The sequence below is a fragment of the Ananas comosus genome, linkage group 18 (genome assembly GCF_001540865.1).
Source record: "Ananas comosus cultivar F153 linkage group 18, ASM154086v1, whole genome shotgun sequence".
NCBI classification, from domain to species: domain Eukaryota; kingdom Viridiplantae; phylum Streptophyta; class Magnoliopsida; order Poales; family Bromeliaceae; genus Ananas; species Ananas comosus.
This window is the reverse complement of record NC_033638.1, coordinates 8,494,303-8,521,957: the sequence shown is the minus strand read 5'-3', so window position 1 is coordinate 8,521,957 and position 27,655 is coordinate 8,494,303. Positions and strand designations below refer to the sequence as shown.

The window sequence follows — 27,655 nt, the reverse complement described above, 5'->3', positions numbered from 1 at the left end:
TATTAAATTGGATGAAATTTCCATAAATTTACTAAATTTTTTTTAACAGCATTACTTACAATCCGGAAAAAAAAAATAAAACTTGAGGAGTGTATTTCGAATATCCTATAGTTGAGGTGGTCTCGTTGCAATTTTACCTACTAATCATTACAAATATATGATGATTAGGATGCGATTAATTAGATGAGTTACGTTGGCAATTGGTATACGTTCAAATATTGCTTAGGCTACAATTTATTTATTAATTTTTTTAAGCATTATTGTGAAATGATCAAATTGCCCTTGTAACTTCCTCAATTTACCAATGCATTTTCCAGTGATTTTTTTTTTGTGCAACAAAAGCATCAATTATTTATTGAATCACCCACACTAAGACAGGGTGTTAACGTATTAATTAATAAATTACCATATCCTCTAATGAGTTAAATTTGTAAACATAATAATTTCAGGTTTTAGTACAGCTAATTAAAGGATTTTTTTATGTTTATTTTTCATGAGTTGAACATTTTTCCTAGCAACCAAGTACGCATTTGGTTTCTTAAAAAAAAAAAAGAAAAATTTAGTTATCGAGAGAAAAAAGTCAGGTGTTTAGCAATCAATGCGCGTACTAATCCGAAAACGAACATTATAAAGCTTCTGAAAAATTCTATTAAACTAATAATTAAGACTACAAAAAGTTGATGGAATTTGGATTACAGATCATAAAGGAGGTTTATGATCTAGTTATCGAGTTATCGAGAGAAAAAAGTACGCATTTGGTCTCTTAAAAAACAACAAAATCTAGTTATCGAGAAAAAAAAGTCAGGTGTTTAGCAATCAACGCCCGTACTAATCCGAAAACAAACATCATAAAGCTTCTGAAAAATTCTATTAAACTAATAATTAAGACTACAAAAAGTCAATAGAATTTGAATTACAGATCATAAAGGAGGTTTATCACAATAGTCCACTGCTCAAGCTTAAAAAGAGTACTACTGCAGTACAAAATAAACTAAAACTTCCACTTTTTTCTTCTCTCTTCTTTTTTTTTTTTTCCAAGCACTTCAATATTGTCGGATCGTTGGCGCTAATCATTAATCCTAAAAGCTCGAGATGATAGAAATACGCAACCAATTCACTTAAAATATATAGATACAGCGCCCACGGATCTCGATTGTGACTCGGCCTACCTAACCTCACGCCACTTCGAACATGATTTGGCCTAATACGGTCTCACGCCATTTCGAATATGACTCGGCTCACATGGCCTTCCGTCACAGGACAGAATACTGACTCATTTAAGTCAATAAATATACGACTACATATGCCAGTGAAAAACTCCAGTATTAATTGTACCAAAGCTTGTTTCCTTTATCATGTGGGGTCAGAGTAAGATCTCCTCTTTTTCACTGCAAAAACATGCTTTGTGTGTGTGTGTGTGTGTGTGTTTCTTGTGTCACCCATGTGTTTCTGAGTCACCCAGATTCCATTGTGGAGGCCCACTGATTTCATACATGAAAGCTTTAACAGGTGTTTGTTTTCTCAAAAAAGCATAAAAAATTAATTAGAAAATAAAAATATTATTTTTTAATACAATTTTTTTTTTTTAAAAAAAAAAGATTTAGAAACTGATGAGAAAATTATTTTTTGAGATTTTTTTAGAAAACTAAGAACCCCACCTTTAAGGGGGGCTATAACATAAGTCCAAATTCACAATGTTACTCTTGTGACAGATATTAAAGAGAAAGCATCCAAATTTGCATTTGTAATTTATAATGATGAGTTGTGTGTTTCCTATTCCTTTCTTCTTGTCCCCCTCATAAGCTTTTCAATGAGGTAATGATATATTCTTTTTTTCAGTAATTAATTGGATACAGTAAAAAATATATATTTGTTCATTAATTTCTTTGATTGCTACTAGTAATTTATAAATCACATTGATAACGCATTTTGCACGCAAAAAAGTTAAAATTTTTTTTTTTTTTTTGCAATGAAAGGTCTAATCATATACGTTTAAATATAACTGTTAATTTCTACTACGCTGTAGCTACAGTACATTTTGACTATAGCACATAACATACAGAAAACAAAAAACTTTTATTGCAGATTTAACATTAATTTTGAGTCTTTTCGAAAAGAAGAATACTGGGAAAAAAAAAAAACTTAATATAATATTTATCAGTAAATTAAATATCCTCGAATATACTTTTACTAGGATTAGAAGGAATGAAATGGAAGTGCTTTTCCTTTCTCTTTTTTTTTTTTTTTTTTTTTTTTGTTTTTTAACAGACCTTGTAAAAGCTTTCATTGACCACTCAGTTGATGAGGTTGGCTAATAGTTGTGAAAGGTAAGATAAAGCATATATAAATTCCTCCTTCTTTTTTTTTTTTTTTTGAAAAGATAATAAATTCTCTCCTTATATATATGCTTTTGTCACATAATAGAGTTTGAGTCCAAATCCTACAAAAAAAAAAAAGAAAAAAAAAAGAAGAAGCTCAACATAACATGAAGTTTGAGCCATGAAATAGTTACTCCCAAAATGCCCCTATTTCTGCTTTTTTATTGGTTAAATTATAGAAAATTTTCTTATAAATATGTAATTTTTTTTAAACTTTTTTTTTTATAATTTTTAAAAATTTATATTTTACCTCCTCAATATTTTAAGTTATTATATTTAGCGCCCCTCCTTTTTATCAGAGTTTTATTACTATTCTGTCCATTTATTATAATTTATATCGAAAATATCTTTTAAAATGATAGAAATATATTAAAAAAATATTTTTCTTATAAAAGAAGTAAAGATAATTTGGTGGCTTTTGCACTCTCCATTAAGGTTGTACTCCTTAAAAATATTTTTGAAATTTTAAAGGGACAACTTATAGATTTTTTAAAGTTAAGAAGAAAAAATAAAAAAATAGATATTTACAAGAAAGTTTCTATATTTTCCCCAAAAACAAAAAAAAAAAAATTCAAAGAAAAAAATCTCTTTTTCATTTGTTTAATTTATCTATTTTAGTTGAACTATAAACTAGCCCCACTCTAGGTTTTCAATCTATAGTAAAAAATAGTTAGCTTAAATTTTTCCGCCAAAAAACTCATTCTATTAATAAAATAATACTCAAGTATTTGGCGAATAAAAATATCTAAAGTTTTCGTGTCGCACTCTTCGATGGATGGGGTTTCATATTTAGCTTAAGACTAATAACTTCAATTAAAAAAGAAAAACTAATTTCTTGTAAAGTGCTTAAAACAAAAACTCGCTAAATCGAAAGGGACAAACCAACTACCTAATTGATTTTATTTTAACCTTTATAGTTCATGCAAAGTGCATTATTGTAACCATGGAGATTAAGATCCTTTGATGATGTTAAAAACTTTTGGAATATATTTTACAAAAGTTATAACAACAAACAATAACTTTATTTATTATAAGCAAAAAAAAAAAAACAAATGGTAAATAAAATAAATAAAAGTAGATAGGAAAATGAAAGGGAACAAGAAATCGACAACAAAGTCCATACAATGGTAACGCTAATAATTAATACTCAAGCCACATTAGCTTCTAATGATCTATGTCATCAAACTTCGATTTTTTAAATCAAAAACTAATCGTTTAAGAAAAAAGGTTAGAAAAATTGTATTCCAAAACAATTTTTAGAAAATGGTTCGGAACTAGTCTTAACATTACTGTTCAAGTGTATGATAGATATCAGGTGAATCATACTATATACACTGACAATTGTTTCTGATACTGTATTATCTAAAAAATTGATCTGATACAAAATGGTTCAGAATTAGTCTTAACACTATTATGCTAATTTAATGACTTTGTGTTGGAAATGTGTTCAGTTAATTGTGCTTAATAATTCTAATTCCAATATACTTTTTTTTAGGGTTAATTTTATACAGGTCTTTATAAACATAGTGAACTGTAAATATATTCCTACAAAGTTTAACTTTTATATATTGTCGCTACAAAAGTCCTAATATTTTCAAATATATTCCTCTAGTCTGTTACCGTTAACATTGTTTATTTTACAAGAGAAATGATCTTTTTGCCACCATAATACGTCCCTCGAAAAATTCCAACTGTTAATTAAAGAAGGATAAAAAAATTAATTCACCTCATTAACTAGGGTTAAGTATTTTATTTATGAGCAACTAATTTTTTCTAACGGATCTTATCGGTAGAGACATATTTAAAAACGTCAGTACTTTTACAGGAATAACATATAAAAGTTAAACTTTATAGGAATATATTAAAAGATTATCATTTTAAATTAGGCATGTATCTCTTTTTTTTTTTCTTTTTTTTTTTTTTTTTTTTTTGCTTTTGACTTTGTTCCTTCGTGATTAATTAAAGTGATTTGTCGTAAACTACGGATGCCTATTCTCGTGGTTGTTTGATGTGGAAGCATCTTTTTGTCCCCCACATTATTTTTATGAAAATTCTAAGAAATTGTAACCTTAATTAGAACCTAAAAATATATATTTTTTGTAACCTTGTCTCAAAAATGTGTGAGGCTACTATGCTTCTGGAAGGACGGAGTCTTCCGTGCTTTCAGTTCATTTTCAATATTGCGACTTTCGAATCGTCGATCGGCTCCGTTAAACTTGATCTAGAGTATTTGAAATACCTAAAAAATAAATTTTATAATTTTTCGATATCATTTGCCTAGTGATCGAAGGGGCTAAAAATTAATAATTTTAATGACCGTAGTGAACCATTTGTAAGTTTAACGGTGTCGAAATATTCAAATCACGTAAAATTTTGATAGAAAATTTTTTACACTATATAAAACAAGATCAATATCTTTAAACTATTATTATTATTATTATTATTATCATAAGTATTATCATTTTTCCTACGACCACACTTTTTACTTCTCTAGTCCATTCCTAGAGAGAGAAAGAGAAAGAGAGAGAGAGTGTGTGTGTGGGCCCCATACACACCCTAACACACACACGCACAATGCGCTCTCTCTCTCTCTCTCTCTCTCTCTTTCTCTCTCTCCTCTCTTTCTCTCTCTCTCTCTCTCCTCTCTTTCTCTCTCTCTCTCTCTCCTCCCTTTCCTTTCGCGACCCCTCATCGCGAAGATCCTCCTTTTGCATGTAATCGATCGAACGCGTCACCGGCCCCTCCAAATTCCCCTTCTCTCTCTTTCCAAGGCGTTCATGGTGTCTTCGACGAGATCTCGTCTCTAGAGCGCTTCGAATTGGCGTCAGGTACTAGTCGTATACATCCGATTCGATTATCGCTGCTGCGTTCCGTACCGAATTCGCCCTCGTTTGGATTATCTGTGTTGTGTTTCTTCGATTTTTTTATTGGATGTGATTGGAATTTGATGCTTAAATTCTTCTGAATTGGGATATTTTCTCGAATTGTCGCGAATTATGGAGAATTTTATGTTTTTTGGGGCTTTTATTTGATCTGTATTAGTTAGAATTGAGTTGAAATCGCATGTTTATTGGATTTAGTAGCAGTGAAGTATTTCTGATGTATCAAAATTGCTCCTTTTGATGTTATGCTATGAAGTCTTTTTCTTTATTACTGTGTATTTTCATTTTGGATTAATTTTAAATCTTTTTTTTTTTGAGATAATTAATTTTAAATCTTATTGGTTTGATTTAGTACATGATATCTATTGTGTTGTGTTCTTTCTCTGGTAGAACTATGAGATGTGGGGATTACGGTTTTTTTTTTAAAAAAAAAGAATTTGTACATCTTAATTTGTGTTCTGTGTTTGTGGACTAAGAATTATTGTTGGAAAGTTTAACTATATTGGGATTCGAGATGTAGTATATAAAAACTTGTTAACATATCTGAATGGTTGAACTTATTTCTCTATGGTTGGTTTCTTTCTGAGACCAAAAATTTTGTTTCGACATGATAGGAATTACTCGTAATTGTAGAGGACCGATTTTGAATTTTTCAAGTTATTAGTATTTTTTTCTCCATTTTTTGCTCATCTATCAACTTTATCATGCTGGTCCTTTTATCTAAATTAAGCTTTGCAACAGTGTTTTCAAAGTATTATCTCTTTCAGAGTTTGGGTTATCATATCTAGAACAATGAATTGAGTCGAAATGTTATATACTCGACTCCTTTGTATCTCCCCTGCTCTTTTCTGACACTTTGAGCTTTGTTCCTGTTTTTAACTCTTTTTTCTTTCCAGTGTTGGAAAATTATTTTATGGAAGCCTTGAAACCTTATGTTAGAAATCTTATCGTTTTCTTGAGGAACTGATATTTTTTATTAAATTAGTCTCTTTCTTCTGATTTCATTTGTTGCGAATACAATTGTCCAACTTTCCAATGAATAGTAACATATTAGTTTCGGCCTTTGCAAAATTTGTGTCGGTATAATTGTAGGATTGCGGTCTCACATCATGACCACTCGAATCTATTGGATTCGGTAAGAATGTCTGAATGCCATCATGGAATGTAGCATCTTGGAATTGCTTTCAGATGTATGACATCTCGTAATCTATTAGAGTAGAATTTAGGGCTTGCAGTGTAGTGTTACTGTGGTTTTTATTGCTTGCCATGTTGCTTTCCAAATCCTTGATTACTTCGAACATCTCACCTTTATGCCCCTCGAGTGTCTTGTCATCTGCGTCAGGGCAAGGCGTGCTCCAACTTGGTCACTCCTTATCTCCATCACGGCCTTTTCCATCATCTTCCTTTTGTTTTCTAAAATGTTTTGATGCATTTATGTGGTGGATGGACCTTATCTCATTATTGTTTTTGATCAGGGAATTCTTATTATATCAAGCGCAAGAAATTTCACAATTTACCAGATAGTTTGAGTATTGATCGTGCAAATCTATTGGGTGAGTACAGCTGGAAATTGTTAATTCATACATCAGCCTGAAGATTATGGTTGATTCTGGATGAACATTGGTGGAAACTTGAGAGTTTCTTTGCTATCTTGTGGAGAGTTTATGTGTAGTTGTGCGTCCCGGTATTAGAAATGGGGGCTACAAGTTCTAAACTTGAAGATGACAAGCCCCTTTTACTATGCCAGGAAAGAAAGCGCTTCGTTAGAGAAGCTCTTGACCGAAGGTGCTTGCTTGCAGCTGCCCATTTTGCTTATATACAATCGCTGAGAAACACAGGAACTGCACTTAGGAAATTTGTGGAGCCCGAAGCCCCCACGGAATCGTCCTTGTACACATCAACATCGGCTACACCTGATCCTCTCGCCCTGATCGAAAAATCCCAATTCTCGAATTTATCTCCATCTATTTCTCAGCATTTGGACACAAGTGATTCTTTTTCTCCCACTCCCTCACCCCTTTCTTCTGAGCGGTTTCATGTGAATCATATGAAAGCCAGTAGGAGTTTTTCAACAACTATAGAAGAAAAACCGACGGTTCCATTAACAGCAACTATTAACACCTCGTCCACCACACCAAAGCGCCGCGAACCGGAATTAGATGAAAATTCTTTACCGGAAGATCCTCCACCGCCTGGTACTCTCCCATGGGATTATTTTAGCCTTTTTCACCCTGTGGACAACCAGTTCTCCTTTCAAGAGGACAGGGAGTTTACTCATAATTTGGACAGGGAGTTTACTCATAATTTAGAAAATGTTGATGATATCAGACGTCTTAGAGAAGAAGAGGGGATTCCTGAGCTAGAAGAGGAAGTAGAGAAATCTCCATTAAATGAAAAGGATGACTTCTCTGACTCTGAGGATGATTTTGACCATCCATCAACTGAACCGCTAGTTCGGATGTTCAAAAACCGAAATGTGAATATGGATCAACATATGACAAATGGGTCACATGATATTCCTTCTATAGAAAATGTTTCTGCAGAAAATGAGCAGCAAATTGAGGAAAAGAGTGTGGCTGGCAACGGTATGTATGAAGCTGATAAAGCTCCTGTGATGACTCCATCAAAAGTGGTACCGCCTCCTATTTCCCTTCCATTAAATGGCAAGTCGAGAGAAGCTGGTCCAGCAATGAAACAGGGGATGGACTTCTTCTTGTGCATGAAAGAGATTGAAGGTTTATTTGTTAAGGCTTCTGATTCGGGAAGAGAGGTTCCCAGGATGCTGGAGGCAGACAAAATTCAGTTCCGCCCTCTAGTCCCTGAAGAAATTGGTTGGTCTTTTATCTTATATCACATTTTATGTAGCTGTACTTCTAGTAGAATTTTTCAGTCTTTCTAAAAGAGATTTTTCTTTACAATAGTGAAACTTATGTAAGATATAATTAGCTCGTATCTCTTTGACACAAAATTCTTGACAACTTTTTGAGTAATCTTGAGTTGCAAATTTTAATGAATATAATTATTTGGCTAAAATATCTATTTTAGTTTCACTTGAAATTTTGGCAGAAAGGGAAAGAGCTTTTAACATGAATTCTTTGGTGCAGCACACAGATCAAAGACATCTTTTCTTACCTCATGCTTTGTTTGCTGCACAGAGGAAGCTCCTCATCCTCAAGGTGGGTTAACACTACTAGTCTTCTCTCTCTCTCTCTCTCTCTCTCTCTCTCTCTCTCTCTCTCTCTTATTATCTATCTATATATCTGTTTACTATTTTAGTTCCCCATTAGGTCTTTTCTATAGAGGTTATCATGAAACATTTGTTTCAGAGGATTTTGTTGTAACATTTGCACCCATTTGGTTGTGGTTTGGTCGCTTGTCTGCGCCCTCTTTGAATTGACCTGAAAGATAACTTTTGAAGAGCTTTTGCATATTCTAAACTTGCCCACCTTTTTCTTTCATTATTTAGGTTCTAAACTGTTGCCCCCTATGTATTGACCACTGATTTCTTATTCTCTAATGCAGCTTCTGCCCCAACTGAGATAAAATACCTAACTTGGCATAGATCTATGTCCTCACACTCTTCGTCATCCAGAAACCCTATAGGGGTGACATCGAAAGATGGTATGGAGGATCTCACTGGCAATCTCTACAGCACCATATGCATGAACTCCGGCAGTCACGCCTCAACATTAGATAGGTTGTACGCATGGGAGAGAAAGCTTTATGATGAAGTTAAGGTAAAACATGTCTATCAGTTTTGTACTGCTTCTGTCGCCATTTGATTTCTGTCGCCATTTGATTTTATCCTTTTTTTTTTTAACTCAGGATAAAATCATCTTTTATTGATTCTTTATTAAATGAAAGTTCAGTCATTTTTTTACCATTACACTCAATATTTACAGTGTTGTGGTATTCCAAGCAAATAAAATAGCCTAACAGTAAATGCTCGTGGGCAGGCCCATAGTGCCTATGTCCTCTTTATTGTTATTGGGCCGTGTATTTGCCTCCGTGGGCAGTTTTAAAGAGGAATGTTATGCTAAGAGTCTTTACAATAAAATATGTTGTAAGAATTTAACATTTGTTTGTGCTATATCTTATAGTCCAGTCATTTTATTTTACTAGCAGAAATAGTGTTAAAGGATATTGGCATGCAAATCTTTGAAATGAAGCAGTCTCAAAAGTGTTTGAAATTTCTTTGGTTCCACATATATGTAGTTCACTATATTAGTTTGGTTTATCTCTAGTTCTACTATATCGTTTTGGCTGCAATATGCCATTTGGCATTTCCATTCCTTCTAATTGCTACTGTAAATGTACTTCATCTTGTCTGGTGAAATATGCTTAAATCCAATGAGATGAATGCTGCAAGAAAGAAGAAATGTAAATGTATCAATAGACTGTCTTTTGTTCAAAAATATTGATGTTACAGGTTGATAGCTAGGTAGCTAGATATAGGTAGATAGCCAGATCTATATACCCGATAGTTTATATATGCATACATACATAAATGTGTATGGAGCCGGGGAGTCGTCGGTACCAATTCCCGGTTTTCCATTTGTTTTTTACTGAAAATCCTATTAGAAAATTCATAAAGTACTGTGCCTACAGTGTTTGCGGAGAATTTACTTAGTTATACATTACACTCCTGTCTAGATGCCAGAGTGTTGGTGCCTGTCACACTTAATGTTGTTTTCAGTGTATTTGCTTATGGAATTTCTCAATCCAACTGAGGCCCTTGTATATATTTCAAGTGTTCTGATTGGGCTTTCACTTTTGCATTGGGACGGTTTACAAAAATCTTTTATTTTGCCTGACTTCTCTCGCTTTAGAGTGAATTTACCAGAAAAGAACTACGTGCTTTATTTTCAAAGTAAATATGTTTCTTGAAATTACGTAACATTTTGCTGGTACACTTCATTTGTCTTCAGGCAAGTGTGGCCATTCGTAAAGAATATGATACAAAGTGTCGGCTGCTAAGAGATCAAGAGTCAAGAGCAGAGAGCCTGACAAGGATTGACAAAACCCGTGCGGCTGTTAAGGACCTGCACTCCAGAATTCGTGTGGCGATTCACAGAATCAATTCAATATCTAAAATAATAGAAGAACTAAGGGATAATGAGCTCCAACCACAACTGGAAGAGTTGATTGGAAGGTGTGGTTTCATTTTCTTTTTTTAAAGTAATCTTTTATGCTGCTCTGTGCTTTTTGAGTTGAAGCTTGACGTAATCATGACATTTTCCACATGGCTGTAAGCTATTGTGCCAGTAAGGCACTCTTGCATTGAGTGGTGACTATGTTCTGCAGTATGTGAAATAGGACATGAAGATCTTGTTTGGTTGTCGGAGTAAGTTATTCAGTCATATCCTATTCGGCATGAGAATTTCTATTGTGATTGAAAGCTAGAAGTGTAATCAATGTCTAGAATAGAATAGCAATATTTGGTATTCAAATCATTTTTTTGGGAATAAGACAAATTACCTTCTAGGTGAATATGCTATCCTACCAAGTCATGAATGATAAGACTTATCAACAAACAAAAATTAAACTTTTACCTTCTATATACACAAGAAAATCATCATATTGAGTAAGTTTTCATTGATAGCATATTCTGACATCCAAACAAGGCCGAAGTTTTTATTTGTCACTGTGGCAGCCATGTGGGTAAAGTAAGTTGAATCCATCGCTTCGGTAGAAATCATGAGAATATATGATATCACTATAAAGATCTTCAAATGTATTGCATTTCATGTTTATTTATTTATACAAGAGATTAGTCTGCTGCCAATTTGTTGATACGACAACTAGTGACGTGAATTCTCATACCTTGTGTATATGCAGTTTAACCCGAATGTGGGCGGTGATGCTCGATTGCCACAAGCATCAGTACAACATCATCTCAGTAGCTTACAACAACGGAAGCACCAAAGTCTCACTTCGGTCGGAATCCCTTCACCAGGCCGTGACTGTTTTAGAATTTGAGCTGAACACTTTGTGCTCAAACTTCATAAAGTGGATCTCGTCACAGAAATCATACCTCACAAGTATAAATTGCTGGCTTCTAAAGTGTGTTTTCCCACTGACTCAACCCAAGTCAAAGAGAAAGAACGTTCTATTCTCTCCGCGAAAGTCCATAGCTCCACCCATTTTTGTCACCTGCAGAGATTGGTTAAGTCTGTTGGACAACTTGCCTGCCAAGGAAGTCACGGATGCTCTGAAAGAGCTAGCAACAGTGGTTGCCCATTTCTTGCCTCACCAAGAGAAGGGCCGAGGAAGTTCAAATGTCTCGATGTCGTTTTATCGTAAAGGAGGACAAATTGATAACTCGGGAGCAGATATGCATAGAAATGAACCCCCAATTAATTGGAACCACAACTACGACAATTTGCGAACAAGTCTGACGGACTTCCTAGATCGTCTCAAGACTTTTTCTGAGTGTTCGTTGGAGCAATATGAAGCTCTCCAGAAGTCTATCGACAGCGCTCGGACGGCTTACGAGAATGGTGGGTATAGACCATAATCGCAGTTTATTCAGTATCCTTAAAATCTCCGAAGAAGAATTAAGTCGTCGGAATAATTTGGGATCAACCAAACTCAGCGGTGTAAGCGCGGGAGGGTACTCGGGCTGTAAATCTATTTGTTGTAATAAAGGGGCTGCGATGTGGTCGGTTTTGTAAAATTTAGAATAAACATGCTAGGAAGGTGATAACTAGCTTTTGAGAAATATCGTAGTCGAGTTACGCAGATGCAGGTAAGTGTAGATGTGCTTTTGTAAGCTGATTTGTAGGCTGAATTAATCAGTTGGGCTGGTAATAAGATGGTATTCCCTGTAATTTGTTAGGGTTGTAGACAAATTTATTTTGTGCAGAACTTTGATATAGTAAAGTTGTCAGTCATATGTCCATTATTTTTTTTCTTTAACCCTTGTTTATGTTGTACTAGAATGGCTTCTTCAATATGCATTCATGGATTCTACTTTTCTAGAGAGAGAGGTAGCACGCTATCCGCGTCGTTTATTTCATTTAGAAATAAATTTAACTGAAAATATGAATCAACTAGGATTCGAACTTGGGATCTTGGATACCAATCATCAAATTCTTTGCCACTTGCTCTAGGGACGGTCGGTATGGGTTCTACTTTTCAAACATGCTTCAGTATGCTTATTTCAAAGCATAAAAATAAGTGCTTTTCAAAGTAGGCTTAAGGTCTCTTTTTGTTGGCTGTTTTTAGATTTTAGAAAAGAATAATTATAGTTCGCATACTGTTTATTTCGTTTACCATTAAGATATTCTCGTCTTTCACAACAATATATCTTTTGTTTTTATTGGCTCTAAAAGAAGAGAATATTGAGACACTCATTAATCGCATTGAAAATAAGATAAGCCTATTTTGGAGGAGCACATCTTAAACGTGTTATTAGCTGCTTTTTTTTTTTATAAATCTTAAAAATAATCCCATCCTAGCTCCTATCGGGCCGAATATTAGGCCCAATAGTACTTAGAATTACAAACTACCCCTCGTATAATTAGTACTTACAAAAGCACCCATTTACTTTTCTTTTTTTTTTAAACCCCTCCTTTTCCTGCAACGAGTTTCTTCTTTTTGGTTCCTCCTCCATTCCTCTCGTCCGAGCTCTCCGTGAGATCCCATCGCGGGGAGAGGCGGAAGCGGAGGAGAATGCGTAATAAACCCTAGATTTCTCCATTGTGGGGTTCGAATCCGGGGGTTTCTCGGAGTCCTTCGTCCCGCGGCGATGGAGATCGTGAGCAAGCTCCGGAACCTGGACGCGTACCCCAAGGTGAACGAGGATTTCTACAGCCGAACCCTGTCCGGGGGCCTCATCACCATCCTATCCTCCGTCGCCATCGTCTTCCTTTTCTTGTCCGAGATCAGTGAGTTCTTAATCTTTTTGCCCTGTGTTTGGGATGCTCTTAGATCAGGGGATGTGGTTATGGTGTGACATAATTGATTAGAATGGTGAATAGGGAGAGATTCTAGGTTATGCATTTGTGATTTGCTATTAATGCGTTGCAATTTTGAGTTTTGATTTGATTATTCGCTATTGTAGCTGGACAGAACGGTGTGGAGGGTGATTTTTTTGGTTTTTGGTCTCTTCCTTGTTGCTAATAGTTGCAAATGTGGTGGGATTAGGGTTAGGTGATGTGGGGGAGTTTAATGCATGTCATGCTACATGCTTATTTTGCTATTTCTTTGGTGATCACTGTTGATGGTCTCACTCTGCCTTACCTCTTTTTTTGTATCATTAAATGTATTCTGATTATAACGTGCAAGTAGATATCTCGGTTCATGTGTTTTTTATCGGATTAATGGATCAGTGCACTAATGTAAGCTGCCGTACTCAGATGTTTTCATCGGGCTTTCTATTCGAATGGAGTTTCTATTCGAATGGAGGAAAAATGATCAAACTCTACTTAATGAAGCAAGTTTAGTGTATAGCAGATTTGAAAACTTGCCATCATAGCGGACAGCATGATTTTCTGATAAGTCAATTAGGATTTGGTTTTCACTTTGGTCCCTGAGAGTACTTACCTGACACTCACCATCAAAAATGGATTCTAGTCATGTTAATAGTACGTAGTCCTGGGGGTGTTTACCTCAAAAGATAGAAAGCGATGGCTAGGTATTGAAGCTCCCTGTTTTGCTTGCATACTTCAGAATAGTGTGTTAGCATTTGTAGTAAGTTTGATGGTTTGAGTGTTTGACCTATCTTCATACCGGCTGATTGGTTTAGTTGTCAGATTGGTTCCTTTTCAATAACATGGTTCTTCTACGGATTTGGATAAAAAAGAGATTTTTCGTTCATGTGTGGTGCAGTAATTGCTTATTTACTCATATTTCTGCAGGATTATATTTGTATTCTGCTACAGAGACTAAACTAATAGTAGATACTTCAAGAGGAGAAAGGCTACGTATCAATGTCAGTACTAACACTCAGATCTCATTTGTTCTAACTTTCTTTTACTTAATGTCAGTTTCTTTGTATATTAATTTGCTACTAGTTTGCTCTTAATTATTTATCTTGTATGTTCCAAGCTGCATGCGATAGATAATTTCAAATTTGGGTAGTGTATCTCTCATATTTCTGCACTTTTTTGTTTGGACATCTTTATTCTTCAGACAAATTTTCTGCTCTACTATAGCTACTCATTCTACCATCTTTCCTCACTTTTGTGGACCCTGTCAATCTTAAATAAAACTGCCATACTCTCTCATGTGTTTTATTAATACAAGGTTGGAGGCAGAATATTCTTTGTCAGCATATCCTTTTTAATTCTGGATGAGAAGAAGTGTTGTTGTTAAATATTCGATTTCATTATCGCAAAATATTAATGCTAACCAGTTGCTTTGCAGTTTGATGTCACGTTCCCAGCCTTAGCTTGTTCACTTGTTGCTGTAGATACCATGGATGTTAGCGGAGAGCAACATTATGACATAGTATGTGTAGAAACACTATTTTTTGTAATTTAGTTTATTCTACTTCTGATTTCAGCTTTTCTTGTTCAAGAATTAGAGTTCTTAAACAAGCTAAATTTATGTTTTCTTTCCTGCAGAAACATGACATAATAAAGAAAAGAATTGATCATCTTGGGAATGTAATTGAATCAAGACAGGATGGTGTTGGTGCACCTAAGGTGTTTTTCCAGCCTAACTTGCCTTATTGTTGCTATCTTTGTTTTTTATTTAACAAATAAAAAAATAACATAAATTAGTATGCACTTAACATTGAAAGGTGGTTATCCATCTACTTGTTTCACAAAACTCAAAAGCTTTGCTTGATTATCTTCTTAGATTGAAAGGCCACTACAGAGACATGGTGGAAGGCTTGAGCACAATGAGAGTTACTGCGGTTCATGTTATGGTGCAGAAGTGGTATGTTCCATCAATCACACTGCTTTTCGTGATTAGCTTTTCAGTTTTTTGGCAGCTCCAAAGATGTCATTCTTGACACCATATGTTCTTCTCTGTTTGAGTTGGCAACATTTCAGGATTTCTTGCCATCTCTTGGCATACTGAAAGTTTCTTTACTTTTTTCTTTCATTGTGCAGTCAGATGATGATTGCTGCAACTCTTGTGATGAAGTACGTGAAGCATATCAGAAGAAAGGTTGGGGGCTGAGTAATCCGGATCTTATCGACCAGGTCTGATGAGTTAGGAACAAATTACCTCATCTCCATTTGATTCTTTATTAATTAGATGATCTATTTGGATGTAATAGCTGTTTTGGGCTTAATAGCTTTGTATATTGACCGTCAAACATGTTATTTTGAGTGAAGTTTTATTTGACTCATCTTTTCTTCTCACTATATTGTTATTTAGTAGCAGGAGGTAATTTTTCTTGGGCTCTAATGTTGTTATTGTTTTTCAAACATCAATGTTACTTAATTTAGTGCAAGAGGGAGGGCTTCATCCAGAAGATAAAAGATGAACAAGGTGAAGGTTGCAACATCCATGGGTTCTTAGAAGTCAATAAAGTTGCTGGAAATTTTCACTTTGCCCCTGGAAAAAGTTTTCATCAATCATTCAATTTTCTGCAAGATCTGTTGAATTTTCAAACAGAACACTATAATGTAAGTATAGTGACTTCTTGATTAGTACTGCCTTGCTAAATCATCTCGATCAGCTATACCCTAATTTTGTCATTTTCTACCATGATTAAAGCCTAATCATCTTCTCTTTGACAAGATCAGTTAAGTCACAGAATAAATAAACTTTCCTTTGGAAGAGAGTTCCCGGGTGCCATAAATCCGCTTGATGGGTGAGTTGGACGGTTATATTATATTTCTAGTTGATGGTAATTGTATCGCAATTGATATTTCTGGTATATAGGTTTTCTAATACAATTTGATATTCATAAATAATTCAGCGCGAGTTGGGCTCATCAAACATCGTCGGGGATGTACCAGTACTTTATTAAAGTGAGTGCAAATTTTACTATTTTGCTGCTTCTCTCTAATTCATAAAATGGAATCTATTTAACTTCTGCATTAATGGTGATTGGACCAAGATTGCTTCTAGATCCTTATGTGCAGTTTTTCTTTTTTATTGCCATGAAATAATAGCTTCAATGTCTGTAGAAAAGCTACTATTCTTAGAACCCTGTCACAAATCTTTTGCAGTACAATTTCTGCATGGCTTTTTAATTACTGAATCATCAACAAAGTAATAATTTCCCTCTGTTCAGGTTGTTCCTACCATCTATACTGATATTCGAGGACACAAAATTCATTCAAATCAGGTAATGTACACTTCAATCTTATTTCAATGGCAGCAAGTAGTCAGTATTAATTAGTTGCTCCTCTTGCAGTTTTCAGTGACAGAGCACTTTAGAGACGCAGTGGGCTATCCAAGACCTCCTAATGGAGTGTTCTTCTTTTATGAATTTTCACCCATCAAGGTGTGAAAATAATATGAAATTTCTTGTCAATTTTTTCTGAACCTGTTGTTTTATGTGGTTTTTTTTAAATATTCAGAGACTGATTTCGTTCACTTATTTAATTCTGTGTAGTTCGCCGGTTAAACACTGTATACTGGAATAATAAATTTTGGAAGCAAATTTACCGGTATTCTTACAAAAATAAGTAAAATCGTTATAGTAACATAGTATTAACTCTATTATATAAAATATGATTACATAATAAGTGTTTTAGCTTTTGTCATGTAGATTATACATATATAGTTCTTGTAATGTGGTTATATGGGTAATTTACATGCCGACAATCAGAGTCATAATTATGGTCACCTTACCTAAATGTATGCTCATTTTACCCTAGTATGAATCAGGAGAAATCTTGCCTAGCTACAGAGCTATCAAGAGATGCAACATATTTGTGAGATTAAGAAAAGCATACTATGGAATTAAAGATGGAAAACCCATAGATCAATTTGCATGAACTGATGTGGTGTAATCAGTTGAATAAGTAGCCATATAGAAATCTAAAACTTCTCTGAGAAGTGCATACTGTATGAAGAGCTTACGCTATATTCTCATTACATGGATCGTAATATAAGACATTAGCTCAAGTTTCCTGTTTCTTTTTAGGGCGATTTGACATTACCTCAAGTTTCCTGTTTCTTTTAGGGAGATTTGTTTGGAGTCCTTGTCCTTTGAGCTGCCGTAGAAGCTCTTATATTTGTTCACTTCTCATGAATCTCTTCTTTTTTTTTCTTTTTTCCTTTTTTTTTTCTCTTTGGCCTCCTATGATGAGTCTCTCTTACATGTGCCATTTCTTGCTTATGTTGCAGGTGATTTTTACAGAGGAAAACTCGTCGCTGCTTCACTTCTTGACAAATATTTGCGCTATAGTAGGAGGTTGTGTTGCTAAAACCCTTACTATCACTATTACAGCTTTACATCCAAAATAATAGACCAACTGTTTATTAGCCAAAAAGAGAACACCGTCGCATACCTCCTATCCATCTACTCTATCATTATTTAATCAAAAAGTTCCCCCACTTTCTTTCCAGCGCCTTTTTTATTGCTTTGGCATCTACAGCTGATTTAGAGTAAAGAGTTGTCTAAGAATCTAGGCTTTCCTTTCACTGCAGAAAAGTATTGAATGAGAGAACTTTAAAGTTGACAAGTTGTGATTTCATGTTTCCAGGAATTATCACTGTCGCCGGAATCATCGACTCTTTTGTCTATCACGGCCACCGGGCAATCAAGAAGAAGATGGAGCTGGGGAAGTATGGGTAATTCGATATTAAGGTGAGATACTTCCCCACTTACCACTTTTGCGGTATCTGAATATCACAGATGCATATGTTACATTAAATAGATGCAGTACAGCAGTGGTAGTTAATATCGACTTATTAGCTCGATAAGCATAAATTGTTTCATATCTTTTGTGGGGCTTTCGAATATTTCTACACAAATTTTTCATTAACTATGCATCCATATTTTCATTTATTAGTAGGTAGATTTTCTGGATACATACTAAATGCACGGGAACAAACTCTTTAAATGATCTACCTTCATGTGCGTACGAACTATGAATCCGTGACACTATCTTCTATTTCTCAAATGGTAAATTGCACACAAGTTTGGCGTAGGTTCCATGGCGAGAATCAGATGAATCAATCGCCAAACGCCAACTTAAACGGCCAATCAAATATTGCTGCATAACTTTTAAGTTGTGTAGAAATTTTCTACAACGACGTACATCGTATTAAATACTATTATTATAGATTATCGGCGTGTTTGTAAACACGTTGCCTATTGATTTTATCCATGTAGTTAAGACTTTCATATCATTTATGCCGATGTAGCAATTGCTCGTCTGAATAATGTTCTTGAAGACCTGGAACAATATTAGAAAATGAGAAGGGCCACACGTCATTTAGTACTGTAACTGCTGTTGTCTATAACTGATTTTTTATTTTTTATTTTTCACGAGACATTTAGCTATTAAGTAAACTGACAAGGACCAAAATAGAATAATCCAATTTGCGGTCACATTCATTACAAACAAAGAGCAATTAATGCTTTGCTTAGAGTGATGGGCATAATTAATTGAGTATCAACATATCCCCTGCGAAAGCCTTTAATACTGGGAAAGTTATTCCCATCCATAAAGAATTGGACAAAAGGAATGGAAGCGCAATGTATGGTGCTCAAAGATTTTGCCCTCGCACCAACCATATTGTGGACCCATCCATGTTGTAGCCCCCTCTTGTTTGCTTGTGTGTTTCCATCCCATTAATAGGAAGCTATCCATCATAACATCTCCTGTTATATTCTTTTTCTTTTCCCTCTTTTGGTGGGTAAAAATGTATAGAATTTATATGAACTATGAATCATCTTGAATCAGCTATTCAATTTTTCAAATTTTTAAGTGTACTTCCAAAGTTTTTAATTTGTTTGATTTGAGTCGGTTAACGGTGCTTTGATTTTAAATTTTGAATGCGTCGTGTATTTTAACGGATGTAGTTAGTATGTTTTTTGCAATTATCGCTACGATAATTTGCTTAAATTGAAAGATTGGATAGCAAATTTAAATTTTAAAAAATTGAAATGCTTATTCGACGTAGTACATTGTTTAGGTAAGTTCGACTTGTTTTTACATTAAAGAAAGCTCTTTTGTGTTACTCCTTTTAATAACAGTTTATCTTACATTAAAACTAAGTTAAAAGCATTTTTAGAGAATTTTTTCGTGAAAAAAAAATATATATATATATATATATATACTAAAAGGGAAAAAAAAAAAAATTCTATGCCAGAAGAGTTGATTGGATTGTAATGAATCCAAAATGATGGGAGTGTTGCAGAGGGGATAACACACCTCTTTTATTTCAGTCTAGCAATTTTTCTGCTCTTCTTACAGGATGTACAGCTAAAAGTACTGTTTATATTGTGCTATTAGTAAATACACAATTTTAGGGTACTAGGACAGCTTTTTTAGTAATAGTAGAAATATCAGATTGAAAGTTTGAGATTCAGAATCTTATTTTTATAGCTATTATGAATTGCTAGTAGCTAAAAGCAGAAGCAGAAATGAAGTAAAGTCAAACTGACCCTAAAAGTGAGTAATTCTTACACTTGTTTCCATATAATAACACCCTTATTATTATTTTATTTTTTTAGAAATAAATAGCACGTTATCTGCTTTGTTTATTTTATTTAGAAATAAATTTATTTAGCTAGAAATGTGAATCAATTAGGATTTGAACTTAGGTCTCGAATACTAATCGTCAAGTCTTTTGCCACTCGCTCCAGGAACAGTCCCTGTAACACCATTATTATTATTACTATTATTATTATTATATAACATAGTAACAGTACCCACCTATTTTTCACATGCTTTACGACAGCTGTGTTAGAGAGTCAACCATAGGACTCTGATGCAGCTACGGCTCATTATGTCTCCAGCATGATCAAATCAATTGTACATGTGAGGATCATAATTGTAACTCTATGTAGCATACACATGAACGCAATGTTTGGCCCTGTTGGAGCTGTCGCACGAGCTCGTGTTGCTCAAATAAAAGATCAAAGCAACATCAGGTCGTCAGCTTATATTATTATTATTCTTCATTAAATTCTCTCCAACGCCGTTCCGGTGCAGCAAAAGCAAACGCTTCAGAAAAGCTTCTTTGAAACTTTTGCTTTTAGAACTTAAATTTTTATTCCAATTCACGACAACAACTGTGAAATATATGAAACAATTATTGTACCGGAACGGTGTTTATATATTTTTTATATTTAAAACTCCTCATGTTTTGGCTTGAGATTTTTTGCAACATTCATGATGTGGACTTGAATTAAATAGGAGAAAATTAATAATGTTGAAAGCCTGATGTGATTTAAATTCAGAACTTTTGCCCTGATACTATATGATACTATACGAAATAATTGCTGTATTCTAAAGATTTAAACTGTTAGATTGTGTTTGGTTGGAATATATAGAGAGGAATAAAAGCTGATTCCCCTCCTCATACCTAAAAAAGGGTATTTTTACTAGAGCATTGGAATTGTGGTTCCCCTTTATTAGAAACAAGGAGGAATAAGAAGGAATAAGGGTGGAACAGCTGTTCCACAGCTCCACCCTCCTCCTTGGAACAAGCTTGTCCCATGTAGCAACAAGCTTAATCAAAGTTTAATTTTGATCATTGTATTAACTTATTAATTAATCTAATTAATATATTTAAATCATTATCTATTACCTAAATAGTTAAATAATCAATTAATTTAATAATTATGATTAATTATCTTATTAAAAATTAATTATTTAATGTGTTTATCTAATAACTAATATTTATGTCAGTCAACTAATTAATATTTTGGCTAATTAAATTAATTTCGTAACTAATCATCTAACTAAGTAAATAGTTTACTAATAATTAAAAAGTTAAGTTATATTTTATAATATATATATATATATATATATATATATATATATATATATATATATATATATATATATATATATATATATATATATTTTTGANNNATTATCTTATACAATAATCATAGCTAATAAATTTATTATTATTAAATTATTTTTCATTAATATTTTGATGTTAACTAATTAGATAAAATATTTTTAATTTAAAATTATAATTATTTTTATTCTCGCAATTTCAATCTAACCATTCAAACACTATTTTTCTTAGTTTCAAAAACAACCCAATTTTCATCTTACTCTAATTCTTGCTTATAACTGAATTTTCACATATTCCTGAAATAAGCAGTTTTTATTTATACCCGAACCAAACGAAGCCGTAGAAAGCGGTATTTAAACCAACCGTCCCTAACACAAGTGACAAAAGATTTAGTTGTTGGTACCCGAGGTTCCAAGTTCGAACTCTAATTGATTCACATTTTCAACTAAGTTTGTTTCTAAAAAAAATAAACGAAACAGGTAACATACTACCTTTCTCTCTTTTTTAAAAAAAAAACAGAAAAGACCGACTGTTCCTAAAACAAGTGACAAAAGGCTTGGTGGTTGGTATCCGAGACCCAAGTTCGAATCCTAGTTGATTCATATTTTTAACTAAGTTTATTTCTAAATGGTAACACGCTACCTATATCTCGAAAAAGGAAAAAAAAAAAAAAAGTATTTAAATATTTTAACATTTAACAGCAACAACCATGAAACTCTTCACAAAAAGCCAAGCCAAACAAGTGCTTGATATATAGATAGCCGTATAAGAGTAAAAGAACACTCAAGCTGTTGATGATGATCCACAAATGAAACTAATAATAAATTGACATGACAGCACATTGCCTGCTTCGAAATATCCCCCAAAACAAAATTTAATGTCAAGAAGCATTATTGGCTCCAGGGCTGGGAACAACTTGTGGGACCATACCATCTCTGTGATATGCCTCATGTGTCTCTTATCATAGAGCCTTTCTACAATGAGATGTACCCTTTTTCTAAAATTTAATTTAGAAACAGCTCTAACCTCAACTGTATATTAAATTGAGCATATTATATAAGAACTAAAAGGAAAAAAAAAAAACTTCAAATATCGCTCCTGTGGTTTTACATTTTCTCACTTTAGTATCCTGTGATTTAAAGTATATCAATTTAATATTTTGTGATTTTATTTTTATCTTTTTATTATTGATTCCACTAATTTTTTTTGTTAAATCAGTAACAAAGTTAAAACTAAAGAATACTAAAGTGAATATTCAATAAACATAGATGGGACATCTAAAATTTTTTGTATATAATTTAACAAAATATTAATAGAGAAACTGACAAAAAGATAAAAATAAAATCACAAAACACTAACTTAATATACTTTAAACCACAGGATACTAAAGTGAGAAAGTGCTTAACGACAGGGATGGTATTTGAAGTTTACCCAAAGAAAAACATTATATAAGTAGAGAAGGATACAGTACACAATTTTATGTAGCTCCTCAATAATCATCTTCTTGGGACAAGAACCCTTTTTTTAGCTCCCTAAAGTGCTCGAATTCTATAAAATGATTCATGGAAAAATATATATATTTTTATATATATATATATATTTAGAAATTATGGGAAGCTAATGTGATCCTATCATCATACTTCTCTAGGATGTGTTTGGTTCGCATTATTCTGTCAAAATTACCATAAAACAAAAAAAAAAAGAAGACCAAGTTAAGGCGAAATTTTTCACGCATTTCGCCAACCATTTTTAGTAATACATATGCCATGAAATATACATATATTATTATTATTTTATTATTACACTCATTATTCTAGAGATTCTTTAAGATATTATCCATATGATTTGTGATGCCACCTAAGGAGGCCCCACCATTTTGGCCAATGCAAACATCATGAGAAAAGGAAAGGCCTGGATTAAGTGATAAAGCTAGTTGGTTATTAAACAAAGGGGGTTGGAGAAAACATGATTACCTCAAATGTGGGACCCATCAAATTTAAATTTGAAATTTAAATGGATGTTGGTAGCAACTCCTCCACGCCATAATAGACCAAAACCTATCAAGTACGATGCCACATTAATGTGCACTGCTACAGCTGTAGCTGTAGCTTGGCACTACTACATTAATTACTAAAAAAAAAAAATGTCACCATACGAAGCATTCATTAGTACACGAATCTTAATTAAGTATAATAAATAATACAGAAACAGTTGTTAAAGGAGGAGAAATCAAATGACATTAATGCACAGATTGTGATTATATATATATATATATATTAGATATGGTTAAGTATGATTCTAGCTGTTCCCATTAACATCAAGAGTTAGTGATCCAATAAAAATCATAAGAGCCGTTGCACCTGCAACAGATACTGTTTAAGAAAAGGACAAGCACAAATTGTAGTTTAAGACCTAGTCGTCGCGAAAATTAATATATTTATGCTCAAATTCAAACAGCTAGAATCGATCAACGTGCCGTTTTTTTCTTTTTTTCGTAATGTTGTCATTGTCAGTGGATCAAGTGAAGCTCTAATTTATAGAAACAGCTACACTAATCCAAAAGAAAATAGTCGACTATACTAGCCGCTACCGATGAGGTGGTGTAAAAACCTAAACGAGCTAAAAACGAGACACATACCTGCAGGAATATCATCAAGAAACTGAGTTTCCAATTTGCATTTAGAAGATGTGCACGAATGTGTCAATACTTTGTACTAGTAAAAGCATAGATTGAAACAAGATAGCAAGGCGCAACACAATCATAGTGACTAAGGATTAACTCAAACGAGCGTCAAGATGAATATAAAGATAACTACTACATTGTATTCGTAAGATCGTTAAATAAAACTAGTCATTATTACTGTACAGACACTACAAGGGAAAAAGCTGACAGCGAAGAAGAACAGACCTCAGCATATAGCAGTAGATTCCCGGTTCGACAAGCACAACAAAACCGAAGTAAGCTACGCCGAAGAGCGAAACCCGGGCCTCGATGCGATATTGATCTAGAACCCATTCATCTCTAATAGGTAAGTTCTCCTCTTCAAGAGCGCTTTCACCGCTGCCCTAAATGGCCCATCGAACGCTCCACCAACGAGCGCCTCTAATTCTCTCCGGCTACTACTGCTACCACTACTTCCCTCACCGGCCGGCTTGATTGCCACCAATGTTGCTCCCTGAATTCCGATTCCTCCCGGGAGCTCCAAATGCGGGGCGTACCGCAGTTTCATGTTAGAAGCCGGAACCTGAGTTCTATTTGATGAAGCAGAAGCCGCCAACGGCTTCTCTCTGAAGTCCTTTAGCTGTTCTTCCCCCATGCACAATGTCCCCTGTCCGTCAGCATCGGTCAAAACCAGGGTTTTCAGTGTTGGGTGCTCCTTAATTATCTGTCGGAGAAGATAATGCCTGGTGGAAGCGGCGATTAGTGAGCTAATCGTCCAAACCACTCGCAGCTTTAGCCCGCCGTTCGTGTAGAACGACTCCGGCATGCTCCCGTTGTTATTGTCTTCCACTGGACTATCCTGATCGGAGCAAAACGATTTCCGATCCACACGCGTACCTCCCAAAATCACACAACTTTGCAGTGTGCTCCCGAACTCCGCCTTCCATTTCAACAGGACCCCGTCCTCCACCCCGACATCGCCGCCGGGGAGCTCAATTTTCAAATTTTGGACGTCGGCGAAGTTCTTGAGGACTTGGGCAGGAGAGTGGTGCGAGAGCTGCGGGAGAAGGGGTTTGCTTCCGCCATTTGGGTTTTGGAGGTTGTTGAAGGGCTTGAGAATGGTGAAGAGCATGAGCTTTAGGAGGTGGGAGATCAGGTTCCGGGGTTTGGGGGACGAAAGGTTGAAGGTCTCATCAGGATCGCCGCCATCGGTCGTGATGACGCGATCGATCTTGACGTAGATGTCGTGCACGAGGGGGACGAGGGAATTGAAGCGCTTCGAGACGGACAAGCAGCGGCCGAGCGATCGAACGTCGGCGAGCTTGTTGAAGATGAGGAGAACGAGGGAGTCCGGTATCCGATCGAAATGGTCTTCGTGGGAGAGGAATGGGTCAGCATAGATTCGGGATTTGGATTGCATTTTTTTTCTCTCTCTCTCTCTCTTTCCCTCCTATCCTCAAAAAGGTAATTCTTTTTGATAACAAGTTTAAGATCGAATTGCGGAAACCTTTGATTTCAATCCTCAAATAGGAGATCTGAAAGAAAAGGACATGGTGATTGATTAGAACAAAGTCCTTCACCAAATCAATTTTACACCAAAACAACACCTTTTTTTTATTTTTTGCAATTAAACAACAGAATAATCCAACAATTAATAGCCTATAAGATAAACTAAGAAAAGAAGCTACTTATTCTAACTTCCCAACAACAAATAAAGAAAGAAGAGAACTGTTGATCATTAGTAGAAAAAATGAAGCTAAAAAAGAGGGGTTTTTTCCCCCCTCTCTAGTTGAATCAAAAGATTCTGGGAAAAATTTATGAATCAAAACTATGGCAAAAGTTTTTTTTTTTTTTTTTTCCTTCTTCTTCTTCTTCTTTTATTCGGGATCTAATATAGAAACTACAAAAACAATAATCTACTTGGAAAAAGCTTAGCTTCCAAGTTACTCCTCACTGCTCATTAAATGCATCAACTTCACAAGACAAAATATGCTGAAACTAAAGAAATTTCACAAAAATAACCAGCTCTTACCCAAAAACAAAAAAAAAAAATCACAAAACAATAATGGCAAAGCGAAAGGATCGAACAAATTACCACCAAAAGAAGCAGCTTTTTCTCCGCTACGGAGCACAATAAACCTCCTCAAACCCTTAAAATCCACCACAAATGGACCATTCCCACACCTCCTCTCCACCTCCCACTCCGACCGATCCCTACTTCACCCACTCCGAAGCTCCGATGAGCGAGCGAACCCTAGCTGGGATTTTACCGGTCGAAGCTCACGAAAAAGGGGATTAGGGTTTTTAGAGATCGAGCTCTTCGCTCTCTCTATAATCTCTATAAATAATAGAGAGAGAGAGAGAGAGAGAGAGAGAGAGAGATGGTTTCTCTTCTTCTTCTTCTTCTTCTTCGTCTTCTTCCGACGATGATGATGATGATGATGGTGATGAGCGAGGCGGTAGTGGATGTGAGAGGTTTATTTCGTCCGTCGCCGTTAAAGTTAACGGCGCCGTTAGTGGGGGCCCGAGACGGAGCCGGGAAGAGGACGAAGGGATCAGGGTGGGGGGAGTTAACGGCGTTTGTCAGCGGCTAAGGGAGGCGGAGCGCGACAAGTGGCGACGTGTTAGTACAGGTCATGAAATATAAAAAAAAAACAAAATAAAATAATAATTAAAGTATGGACATGAGATGAGACCTCTCGAACGTGACCCGAGTTTTTTTTTTCAACTCAATATATATATATTATGATATATATATTATATATTATATAGTATATATATATTATATATATATATATTACAGAGTTTTGCTAAAATACTATTGCATTAGTAAACGAGCGTTTACTATTATTTATTTGTCGAATGATAGAGCTTTCAAATTGACAATAAGCTCGTCTGAAGTGATATATCCACTTGAAGTGTTAGACAATCTCAATTTAATCTTTTGACATCAATTTGCCTAATGATCAAAGAGTTTCGAAACCATTTGTAATTTAGATGGCGATAAGAGCCGTTTTCTCGTTTACGGCTTAAAGTATCTAAAATCAAGTGTGCATTTTCGTTAGAAAATTTTTAAATATTTTAAACAAGAATCTATACTCTTGATCTTGATTTATAAGATCCTATCATATTTTTTAAAGGATATTCAGTTTTCAGCAATTCATTTATCTGTTCACTTGATAGATAAGAAGAACAATATTCGAAAGCTGCGTGAAATTTGATTTCTAGGAGTTTCAATGTTTTAAGCATATTTTAACGGAAACCGATCGTTCAATTTGCAACGTCGTATCATCGAAAACAAATCGGCTAGCCAAACGGCTCGTTTACTATCGATGAGTATTCATAGCTCAACTCTCGTATATTCATATATCTAGGCGGAAAACTTTCACAACCCCTTTGGGTTTCAATTTTTTTCACTTTATTAGCCTTGTGGTTTAAAATGTATCAATTGTACCATCGTGGTCCTTTCTCCTTTATCAATTGTAGTACCTGTGGTTTAAAAGTGTAAAGTTAGTACCTGATGGTTTTGACGTTTAGCTACTTAGTACCCTGTTTGGTTTTATTTGTTATCAAGTATGTCACCTGTGGTTTTTTAATCACAGTGGTATAAAGTGATTTTAAGTGTGAAACCACAGTGTCATAAAGTGATTAATGCTGCAAAACCACAGCGTACTAACTTGATACACTTTAAAACCACAGGGTACTAAAAGCTGATAAAGTCGAGAGAACACCAAGCGTACTAACTGATAAATTTTAAGAACGCAAGGGTACTAAAATTGAAAAATATGAATACACCTAGGAGCGGGTTTTTGAAGTTTTCACATATATAGTATTAC

The 27,655-nt window shown here is 34.6% G+C and overlaps 3 protein-coding genes across 4 annotated transcripts; 2 read left to right on the top strand and 1 right to left on the bottom strand.

Moving 5' to 3' along the window:
- On the top strand, positions 4,982-12,178 carry LOC109723663. Its single transcript, XM_020252093.1, has 6 exons — positions 4,982-5,206; positions 6,736-8,091; positions 8,365-8,436; positions 8,783-8,997; positions 10,189-10,412; positions 11,099-12,178. Exons 2-6 carry the CDS (start codon positions 6,954-6,956, stop codon positions 11,775-11,777), a joined length of 2,328 nt encoding a protein of 775 aa, XP_020107682.1. The 5' UTR covers positions 4,982-5,206; positions 6,736-6,953; the 3' UTR covers positions 11,778-12,178.
- On the top strand, positions 12,830-18,191 carry LOC109723664 (endoplasmic reticulum-Golgi intermediate compartment protein 3-like). Its single transcript, XM_020252094.1, has 13 exons — positions 12,830-13,149; positions 14,122-14,195; positions 14,630-14,713; positions 14,830-14,910; positions 15,068-15,148; positions 15,325-15,417; positions 15,667-15,846; positions 15,967-16,034; positions 16,143-16,194; positions 16,461-16,514; positions 16,584-16,673; positions 17,522-17,588; positions 17,881-18,191. The coding sequence occupies exons 1-13, from the start codon at positions 13,011-13,013 to the stop codon at positions 17,970-17,972; spliced, it is 1,155 nt and encodes a 384-aa protein (XP_020107683.1). The 5' UTR covers positions 12,830-13,010; the 3' UTR covers positions 17,973-18,191.
- Positions 22,930-26,267, bottom strand: LOC109724322 (F-box protein At4g18380-like). Of its 2 annotated transcripts, XR_002219886.1 has the most exons (3): positions 25,915-26,267; positions 24,066-25,354; positions 22,930-23,214 (listed from the first exon to the last, which is right to left on the bottom strand). XR_002219886.1 is itself a non-coding variant. In XM_020253108.1 (2 exons), the coding sequence occupies exon 2, from the start codon at positions 25,237-25,239 to the stop codon at positions 24,163-24,165; it is 1,077 nt and encodes a 358-aa protein (XP_020108697.1). In that variant the 5' UTR covers positions 25,240-25,354; positions 25,915-26,267; the 3' UTR covers positions 23,888-24,162. The 2 variants fall into 2 exon arrangements, 1 of the variants encoding a protein (XP_020108697.1); XM_020253108.1 differs by lacking the exon at positions 22,930-23,214 and having other exon boundaries at positions 23,888-25,354.

Bases quoted from the DNA above. Each gene is read 5' to 3' on its own strand.
- LOC109723663 (XM_020252093.1), top strand. From the start codon at position 6,954: ATGGGGGCTACAAGTTCTAAACTTGAAGATGACAAGCCCCTTTTACTA. The intron at 8,437-8,782 runs GTGGGTTAACAC...TCTCTAATGCAG, and splicing joins GGAAGCTCCTCATCCTCAAG to CTTCTGCCCCAACTGAGATA. The intron at 10,413-11,098 runs GTGTGGTTTCAT...GTGTATATGCAG, and splicing joins CTGGAAGAGTTGATTGGAAG to TTTAACCCGAATGTGGGCGG.
- LOC109723664 (XM_020252094.1), top strand. From the start codon at position 13,011: ATGGAGATCGTGAGCAAGCTCCGGAACCTGGACGCGTACCCCAAGGTG. The intron at 15,847-15,966 runs GTAAGTATAGTG...TGACAAGATCAG, and splicing joins TTCAAACAGAACACTATAAT to TTAAGTCACAGAATAAATAA. The intron at 16,035-16,142 runs GTGAGTTGGACG...TAAATAATTCAG, and splicing joins GCCATAAATCCGCTTGATGG to CGCGAGTTGGGCTCATCAAA.
- LOC109724322 (XM_020253108.1), bottom strand. From the start codon at position 25,239: ATGCAATCCAAATCCCGAATCTATGCTGACCCATTCCTCTCCCACGAA.